Source organism: Macrobrachium rosenbergii, chromosome 55 (assembly GCF_040412425.1).
Source record: "Macrobrachium rosenbergii isolate ZJJX-2024 chromosome 55, ASM4041242v1, whole genome shotgun sequence".
Lineage (NCBI taxonomy): Eukaryota > Metazoa > Arthropoda > Malacostraca > Decapoda > Palaemonidae > Macrobrachium > Macrobrachium rosenbergii.
The window spans coordinates 55,746,985-55,756,984 of record NC_089795.1 but is presented as its reverse complement, the minus strand read 5'-3'; the positions used below and the strand labels follow the sequence as shown (position 1 = coordinate 55,756,984).

General features: G+C 43.8%; 1 protein-coding gene across 5 annotated transcripts in view; it reads left to right on the top strand.

Annotated features, from left to right (window-relative positions):
- LOC136835285 (uncharacterized) overlaps positions 1 to 10,000 on the top strand; it is a 78,560-nt gene that overhangs the window by 57,653 nt on the left and 10,907 nt on the right. For all 5 annotated transcript variants that reach the window (XM_067098596.1, XM_067098598.1, XM_067098594.1 and 2 more), the window contains exon 7: positions 6,408 to 6,519. In XM_067098596.1, the coding sequence (XP_066954697.1) occupies positions 6,408 to 6,519 (112 nt within the window). The remainder of the gene's footprint in view (positions 1 to 6,407; positions 6,520 to 10,000) is intronic.

The window sequence follows — 10,000 nt, the reverse complement described above, 5'->3', positions numbered from 1 at the left end:
CCACTACACATACTCAGGTAATATATTTTTCATTTGCGGGTCTGGTGTCCTGCCCTGGGGTTCGCCGTCTTTGTTGCTGGCATCCCTTGTGGTAGGGCCCGTTGACTCGCTCTCTCGTTCCGCGGGTATTCCGGTGGCGGGGAAACAACACGCCTACAGCTCTGTTTAATTTATGGTTTGGTGGACCCGTCTCTGGCGAAGGTTTTTCTTCCCGCCGGAATCCTCCGGTAGTGGTCAAAATACCGGGCCTACCTACTTTAGGTTTCTTAGAGTGGTAGGTTCCTGTGCCCCCGCACAGACTGTGCGTTGTGAGCCAGGGTGCACCGCTTCCTCCAGCAACCCTGCGGGCATGTGGTGTGCGGACCGCTGGCTGTGCGGTCGGCTGGGCGTTTACTGTCGTTTGGCACCTGATGGCTGTGAGGTCTGCTTCGCCCTATGTGGTAGCATCAGGGCGAGTGGGTAAGATGTTGCAGCTTCCGTTCCCTCACGTCTCTTCAGTCTAATAAGTGCTCATGTTGTATTCATTGCTTTTATATTTACAGTATGTTAGTCCTGGTGCCTGCTCTCTTCCAGGCGGACAGAGTCCTCAAGAAGACTTCCCTTGATCTCTCCGTGCCTGGGTGGCTGGGTTGGGAAGGAATGTACCGTCGGGGAGCCTTCACGTCCTTGACGCCAATTGCGAGACCTGCTTTACCCGGGCGCGGTTGCTGCTGCCGTCCCAAGCGGAGTTGGCCACCCATCATTCAGCAGATCGGGGCGGCCCAGCCACCCCAAGAGGACATCTTGCCGGGGGTTTCGGAGGACGTCGCGCCTTGGACTTGGACCTGGAGCCTATGAACGGGCGGACCAAGTGGTAGTAGCGGGTAAGTGAGTTGCGAGAGGCTGAGCGCCCTATTTGATTCCCCATCATCCTCTGTCTTCCTTTACAGGGTTTGGTAAGTCTTCCATCTTGGGTGACAGGGCTCCATCAGCTGTCCCAAGTTGGGCTGAAGACTTCATGGAAAGCGAAGGGCTTTAAGTCCTCGTCTTCAGGAAAGCATCTCCTTTCCCCATCGAAGGCTAAGGTTTCTGCCTGTGGCCTCCGGGGCAAACCAGGAACCTCGGGCAAGCGCGAGTAAGGGCACAAACTAAGCCTCTGGCCAGCCTACCTTTGACCCTGAGGCGTTTGCGAACTCTCTCTTCTGGAGGTTCTCGGCGGAGGTCAGTCGAAGCTCTCAAAATATCGGAAGCTCCATAGCCATGATAACATACTGGCGGTGTATGGCTCGCTCGGCGAGGAGCCCGACCCACAGTATGAGATCCCAGACACAGCTGATCTCCCCCTTCGATGTCGGGAACCCTTGGCGTTTTGCTCTTACGTGCCATTAAACGCGAAGACACTTCTGACAATTGAAGGTCTTGTGCAGACGTTTGGAGGTTGGGTTTTCCCTCCCGATCTCCCTGCCCCCTTACCCAGGCTTCGTTAGGCTGACGGAGAAAGCTGGGTGCCGCTCAGACAAGGTCCCTAGAGAGACAGTAGTCTTTCCGAAGGGACCAGGCTCAGTCTACTCTCCCTCGCGCACTCTTACGGTGTGGCAGGCGCTCTCAGCTTACTCCTTTCAAGGGCAACTACACTATGTTTGCCTAGGTGATAAGTTGCCCACTCCCTGCATTAACAAAGTGAAACCTAAAACAACTCGGCTTGCTTTGAAGGTAATCCTTTGCCTCAATTAGAGGAGGGCTCACATCCACCTGAGTATTCCCAGGAGGTGAGGAGTTTTGGAAAAGAACGCCCTGTCCACCTTTACTGTGGGTAAGTTGGATGCTCACACTATGCGTCTTCATGAATTTAATGGTACCAGCTTCTAAAGCTCTGGAGCTTTGCTAAAGGCAGAGTTTGAGGCCCGAACTAGATGGGCGGTCCACTTGAACTCCCTCTGCCTCACAGAAAGCAGCTGCCGTCTTCTGCGCAGAAGGCCCTTCTTCCAGGTTCTGGCTAAATCCCTGTTAGCAGGGTTTCCAGTCAGAACCTATATGATTTATGGTGGCTAAATTAGAGTGTAGGAAGTTCATCTTTGCTTTAGGCCACCATACGTCATAACCTAACAAGCTCATGAAGAGCTCTATCTGGGCATAACCTCTTCCCAGATGATGGCGTAGCCAGTGTGTTGAGCAAGACCTAGAGCCAACCAGAGTCTTCGCTCTCGTTGGGTATCTCGGCTTACAAGTGGAAGACCCCAGAATCTGGCTCCCAGACCAAGTCTGTAAGCGCTTCCAGAGCGGCATAGAACCTCACCATCAGGCGGTCGTCCAAGCTGTCCCGGTCTCGACAGTGGCCCAGCCCTCCACCTCTGAGGTCATCCCAACAGTGCGTGCTGGTCCAACCAGCCCAATCACTGCACTGCACCCTCGTGCGATCTCACTCACCCGGCGTACAACCCTGAGGGCGTGGGTTCTTTCCACGGCCTTAATAGGAGCGCAAGGGAGAGAGGTCGGGCCTTACAGAGGCAAATCTGGCTCCGCCCAAGAGAAAACCTGGACGTGGCAGAGAAACAAACCTGCTTCCTCCCGCTGAGACCAGTCAGGTAGGTGATGGCCTTTACTGGTTCAGAGACCAGTGGTCCTTCAGTCCTTGGGCACGGCATTGTGTCTAAGGTCTGGGTGGAGCTGGACCAGGACCCCTCTGATCAGGTTTACCAGCCACCCTCCAGAGTCCTCACGGGACTATGTGGCGAACTGCTCAACAAGCGAGCAATAAAGAAAAGCACTTCAAATTTCAAGGCAGGTTGTTCACTGTCCCAAAGAAGACTCGAGTCAGCAAAGAGTGATTCTGGATCTGTCGCGTCTAAATCTCTATATAAAAATCGACAAATTTACCGCATGCATGGTAGCTCAGAGTACGGACTCTACTTCCGCGTGGGCCGTCACCACCTCTGCTCGATCTTTCAGACACTTACTATCACGTCCTGGTTGCGGAACTACTCTCGTTCTGGGTTTCAGACTCAGAGAAACAAGCCTACTCCTTCAGGGTCATGCCTTCCCGGTCTCAATATAGCCCCAGGATATTTACAAAGCTGAAACAGTAGTTCAGCAGCTCGGTCGAGGATCTCTAACAGCGTGCCTGGACGATTGGATAATCTGGCCCCAACAGTCCTAGAGTGCCGGAAGGCTACGGCCATGGTCATCAATTCCTGGAGTCGTTAGGCTTTCAGCTGAACAGAAAGTCGCTTGACTCGAGTCCGGTTCCAGTGGCTGGGCCTCCAATGGATCTGTCCTCATTACAGCTATCACCTTCCGCGTCCAAAGCGGAAGGAGATACTTCCCTCGCCAGAAAATTTCTGAGGGACAAAGCAGCATCCCGCCCGGTCCCAGAGAAATCCTCAGCTCCCTTCAATTTGCCTCAGTGGCGGACCTGCTCTTAAGCGAAATTAAAGGACATAAACAGAGTGTGGCCAGTCGAGGCCAATCCATCAGGCTCGAGACAGGTCTCCTCCATCCCACAATTTTGAAGAGGCGAGACTAGGCCTTGGTCCCAGTCAGCGGCCTGTCAAGTCAGTCCCGCTTCAGTTTCCCTCCTCCGGCACTGGTGGTTCACGAGCGCTCATTAAGCAGCTGGGGAAGGTATTATTAAAACAAAAAGTACAGGACATGGTCTACAATGTTTCAACAGTTCCATAAACACCTTGAAGCTATGGCGGTATTTCTAACCTTAAAGAAAATCCGCCCCAGCCAGATTCACATCAGGCTGGTGTTGGACAGCGCCCGTGGTAGTTCATTGCATCAACAGGGCGGCTCCAAAATCCCGTCGCGTAAACCAGGTGATGAAGTAGCTGCTTCTCCTGGCGAACAAGCACGGCTGGCATCTGTCAGCCACCCACCCTAGCGGGAGTCACGGGCGTAGTGGCGGATTCCTGTCCAGTCCCTCCGTTGGAGACAAGTGGTCTCTGGATGGAGTCTTTCAATTGGATTTGCCGCCGGGTTCAGGGACTCCAAGTGGATCTGTTGCGACAGGAGAGCAACTACAAGCTTCCTGTTATGTGGCCCACGAACCTGGACCCTCAGGCTTATACCACGGACGCAATGATGACCATAGACTGGAACAATTGGGAGAGATCTACTTATTCCCCCAATAAACATGATGTTGAAAGTACTGCACAAACTCAGGTCTTTCAAAGGTCAACTGGCTCTGATAGCCCCTTATTGGCGAAAGAGCAACTGGTTCCCTCTGCTTCAGGAACTCAGGTTTGCGTCGTCATCGGTTAATCCCAGATTGACCCAAATGAAGTACAAACCAAGACTTGTCAACTTCCTTAAAAATTCAGAATGCCTAGTTTTATGGACTTTGTAAAAGTTCGCTGCTCCAAAGGGAGCAAACATTGACCCCGTTAACACTGTTTTAAGAATCAATAAGAGAGATTCTACTCTTGACAATATGATTCAGCAGTCAAGAAATTAGCATCCTTTTTGAAGGCATCTGAAGCTCAAACTTTGACTACTAACCTAGCGAGTTACCTTCTTTAGATCATTGTTTGAAAAGGGCCTTGCTTGGCCACTATTACCAGCTAAAGTCAGCCTTGAAGAAAGGTATTTTGTATGGTTTAAAAATTGACCTTACAGATTCTTACTTTTCATCTATCCCCAGAGCATGTGCTTTCGTCTGAGACCCATAACACGCCCGCATTTCTATTCGTGGTTCCTCAATGATGTTCTTAAGTTGGCATCTGAGATTGACAACTCACAAATATATATATGGATCTGTTAAGGAAAACCTTATTTCTGATTAGCTTGGCTTCAGGTGCCAAATTTCAGGCTATCGGCTCTCTCTAGAGTGATGATTTTGTTAGTTTCCTTCCGTCGGAGAGTCCTCCCCTTTCTCCTGATCATAGATTTTTAGCTAAAAACAAGACCCTCAAGACAGGTGGTCCCCTTGGAAGTGGTGCCTCTTCCTCCAGGACCAGTCCTTATGCCCAGTCTATACCTTAAAGTCTTTACCTATTAAGAACTCCACAGTGTAGAAAAGTCGGTTCTCTTTTTTATCAGAGAAAAAGGTGGAACTCTTTCGTTGAATGCTATAAGACAGTAAATTCTGATTTTTATTAAACAAGCCAACCCGGTTCAGTCCTAAGGTTCATGATATCCGTGCAGTAGCTACTTCCACTAGTTATTTTTCATAATGGATTTTGCTGAACTTTACCAAATATCACAGGATGGAAATCACCCCTAGTGTTTAACGCCATTATAGCCCAAATCCCAAGCCCTAAAATTTTCAGCAGTGGCTGTAAGTGTCATTCCCCACCTTAATTATCGCTTTATCCTTCTCCCTTCCCCCAGCCCGCCTGCCTCATTTTACTTCTCCCTGCCCTTCTGGATCGATCATGCCCCTCACTGCCTTGCTCCTCATAATTGATGTTATTGTTGCCTTTAATATTATCTTTCTTGGTGATTGTATTTTGACATGCTGTGATTTTGGATTGTCTTAGGGGTGCTGGGCTGTTTTATTTTGCTCCATGTACCCCCATAGAATTTCTCATGTTGTAAATGTCTCTCTTTATTCTTAGGTATAAGTTTATATTTACTCCTTGTAATTTTGTATTATTGGATGTATTTTGCTAACTATATTTACATTGTGTGCCTGTTTTGTATTCTACTCTTAAGGTTGTATTAATGTATTACCTGTTACTGATCATATTTTCATGTGAGATATTCTAATTAAATCCTTTTCATAGCCTGTGTTTTGTTCAGATCACTTGTCTTTTTTTCTGTAGTTTGCAGTCTTGGCATCATTTTCTGTCACTATTTCACCCGGCTGACACGGGCTGGACTCTGAAAAGGGATTTTGACAAGGAAAAATCTTTTCTGAGGAGGCCCGTGTCTCGTGTTTCCCTCCCAAGTTAGTTTCGCCCCCTACTTGCACATGCCAAGCCTGGGGTGAGTGTAGTCTGGAATGAGTGTAGATGGCTGGGTCACCGGCCCCTGGCGGAGGCGGATGGCGTGGGGGCTGGAAGCGGCTCACCGCTCTTTCCGAGGGTTTGACATGGGGATGTCTTTCAGAGTGTGGCTTTGTGGTTGTGATCCTTTCACTCACCCTTGGTTGCTCACCGACGTCTCCATTGTGGAAGGCGGCTGGATCTGGGGGTATACCCCAGCATTCCTGAAAAGCTCTTTTTCTCTGGTATATCTGGCATTTTATACCTAGAAATTCGTGTTAGTATGGAATTTCACCGGGTGCCACGAGGCCTCCCTCAGAAATAGATTTTTCCTTTGTCAAAATCCCTTTTTTTCTACTTATAATTTTCTTCCCTAACACTGGTATTTAGCATAATTTTTCTTGCATTGTGTACAGTATGGAATAGAGTTGGAGTTTTTTTTCATTTGTTCAATCCTTTACATTATGCAGACAATCTTACCTCTTTATTACCTTTTTCTAGATTTGGCAGCTGAAGTCCGTGAAAAATTTCCCAACTTGTATCAAGAAAGACACGAATTTGAACAGACACATAACATACAACATATTCCTCTACCTTGGATTAAGAATTTCAGGTAAGATTTTGAGTTAATTTAATGTGCTTATCCTTAAATTTTGCTGACTGAAGTATACTGTAGTTTTGTTGCCTTTTATATAATTATGACACGATTATTATATTCCTTGAGTTTTTTTTTTAATGTTGAGTTGATTATATTCAGTCACAGTGCATTTCATTAATGCAAGAAAAGAAAGTTTATATTCATTACTGTGACTTACAAGGAAGCTGTTCTGTGAACTCCATTTGTAGCCAAGTTGTGCTAACTTTCGTATAATGTTGCTACAACATTATTCCTTGCATCCACGAAAATCACCAAGATTTGGGATTTCTTGACCTTAGTGGACACACCTGGTCACATTACTGTACTCCTTTAGGACACAAGTGCCATGCAATTAAGCATTTTTAATGATTGCTGATTTTGATCAGTAGATTTCAAGATTCAATTGGAATTTCTTGTTTTTGATAAAGGTATTTTTAGTATTGGAATAAGGAGATAAGCTGAGCCCTCACTGGGTGAGATGTAGAATTTCTGGTCCCACCATGGCAAGAGAATATCTCCAGTGTTTGTTTGAGTTATGTAAGAAGCACAATGTCTTTCTTCCAATAGATACCACCATCAGTTAGAAATACTGTGTTTTATATTTTATATGTCTTGAAATCAATTTGTTCTTCTAGAAAGTTATTTCAACATTATAAATTACAGTACATGATTATTGCCTTCTTTGCCTTTTAATTTGGGTTTTCCTATTTGTTCTAATTACTTGTAGCATCAGAGTAGGTTGTGAAGCTCAAAGTTAGGGTTTGCTTCAGTGTTTTTTACCTGCTTATATGTGGCATTTAGTTACTCATTGGACTGAGTGGTCTCATTAAACTTTTATACATAAATGAAATGCACCATACCTTAGGGACACAGATCCCTCTTTAACTGCTGCATGATTACTGACCTTCACCATTGGGTAGAGCGATCACTACCTGCTTGACCAAGGGTTTTGACATAGCACTTAAATGACAGAAAATACACAGGAACATGAAGTTACTCATGCAGACAAGTCAGGGAAGCTAGTCCCCCATTAGTACAGCAAATCCCACATTTCCTATGTGCATTATGGTGGTCAGGAGACCAGTAAGTTACATTTTCCTTCTGTAATACTTTGATTTAGATTATTTTATCCATGATGGAAGACCTTAGATTTATTCTAATGCTGACTACTCATTAAAAAGATGGGACATTTCCCCTTTAAAACTGGCAAGGCCTTCTTTGCACTGCCATCACTGATTGCTATGGAATGCTACATTCCATTCATCTCCTCTTGGAGGAAGAGAGGCAGGTTCCCCAGTCTTTTAAAATATATATTACCAAAAGCTGGCTAGCAGGTAAGCGAATATTTTTTTTTTTTCTAGTGAATGTTGCTGTCTTATCTAGCCTTGTTTTGTGTTGTCCTCATTAAGCCAAAAGTTCCTGTTAGGCCAGTATTACACATTTCCTGACATTGTTAACGTGCCATTTTTACCTACTTCATGGTGTACATTTTTCCAAAATTAATGCATGAGCTAATATTTTCACAGGTGATATTCTTTGGATTGCTTATTTTTTACTTATTACTCGCTAAAGGGCCAACGTAAATGTTTGACTGACATTCTTAGTAATAATATGAACTTCAATGCACTTCAAGTTAATGATACCATTAGTTAGAAGGCAGTTCCTGTAAACCATGTAATTCATAAATGTATCAAAGTAGGGATAATTTTAATCATTTTAACTACATTAACTCGTGGAAGTTCCTAGGCATTAAGGGAAATCATCCTGTTCTCATCCTCTGAGATTCCAGTGACATCTAATGATGTTATTTGCAGAAAATATTCTGCAAATTTCAAAGTTGCTTTTGAGCTTTTGTTGTCTTCAATTTTTGAGGCTGTTAAAATACAGTATAGGTATTCTGCTTCAAGGTAACACCAAACAGCTTTATATCATGGAACAAAAGAAAAATATTGCCATATGCTAAGTGGTCAGTGTGCTTTGCCTTGGACGAATTTTTTGTCCCCCTCCCCCCACCTTACAGTCTGAAAGGGCTAACTTCACTCATTGCAACACAGGCAGGTACAGTATACTAATTGAGGAAAGGATTTTTAGTGTTTCAATTGGAAGACATTGAGGTTTTTGCATTCTGTCATGACCTTAATGGAGTTTTTTTTTTTTTTTGAGGGTTTCTTCTTTCTGGCGAGTCATGGAGTATAAACTGTTCCTCCAGTCAAAGATATGAATATTCTTGGTACTAGACAGGATTTCTTTACTTTCCTTGAACAAGGAATTTTTGAATTATATATTCCTCTATTTCCAAATAGATTTTATTTAGTGTGATTGAGAATCCCTAGTTCAAGGTAAGGAAACTTGTTAGTTGGAAGGTTGCATATTGATCCCAGACCACTTCTCTGTTAGTGAAGAACTGTTGGTCTGTAAACGAATTTTCTATAGTGTTCCATCTATGACTAGCCAAGAATGAGATCCTCAAGCATCAACTTTCCTCTGATCTGCAGTGTTCTACAGAAGAGGTTTTGTGAATGTGGCTCCCCCCTCCAATTCATCATAATGGGACTACTTTGGAGGGGGGCTGCTTCCCGAGAATCATTCACACCTACAAGAGTTCAGTACTGTATGACTATGCATTTCTGTTCAATAAACGTATCCATGTTTTATATTTTAACTAGCCTCAACTAAATCAATTCCAAAGGAGGATTATACAATAGAGAATGTGTCTGACAGTGCATTGTCTTACAAATGAATGGAGGTTTACTCTGTAGGATGAGCATTTTCTAATAACTCAAGGTAAGGGTTTCCTGTTGTTTTTAGTTAGGACAGGTGAATATATGGGGCATGTACAGAAAAGACTAAGGGGGGCGCTGAATCCTTAAGGCCCCATTATAAAGCAAATGCTTATAACTACACTATGAATGAAGGGATTTGCTTCAAATTTTTACCACTTATTCTTCAATTAATAGTGAAATTCTTCAATGTGGGAAATTTAGATATTTGACTTCTAATTTTTTTTTTTTTTTGCACTTGATAAAAAGATTTTAAACTTTTTAAAAATATGCAAAAAAAAAAAGCTTCACTCAAAAATGAATTTCCCACATACAAAATCAAGATATAACATTATACTACACTCTGTAAAAGTTTCATCAAATTTGGTTTAGTCTTCTTGAGTTATATATATATATATATATATATATATATATATATATATATATATATATATATATATATATATATATATATATATATATATATATATATATATATATATATATATATACATATATACACTGAATCCCCGGTATTAGCGTTGTCAACGTTCGCGGACTCACACACTCGCGGGTTTCTCTATGGAACATATCTAGCCATCATTAGCGGAAAAATTCGCGATTCGCGGTATTTTCACTGAGATATATTCACTAATTACTGTATTTTCATATAATTTTCATGAATAAATGCACTTTTT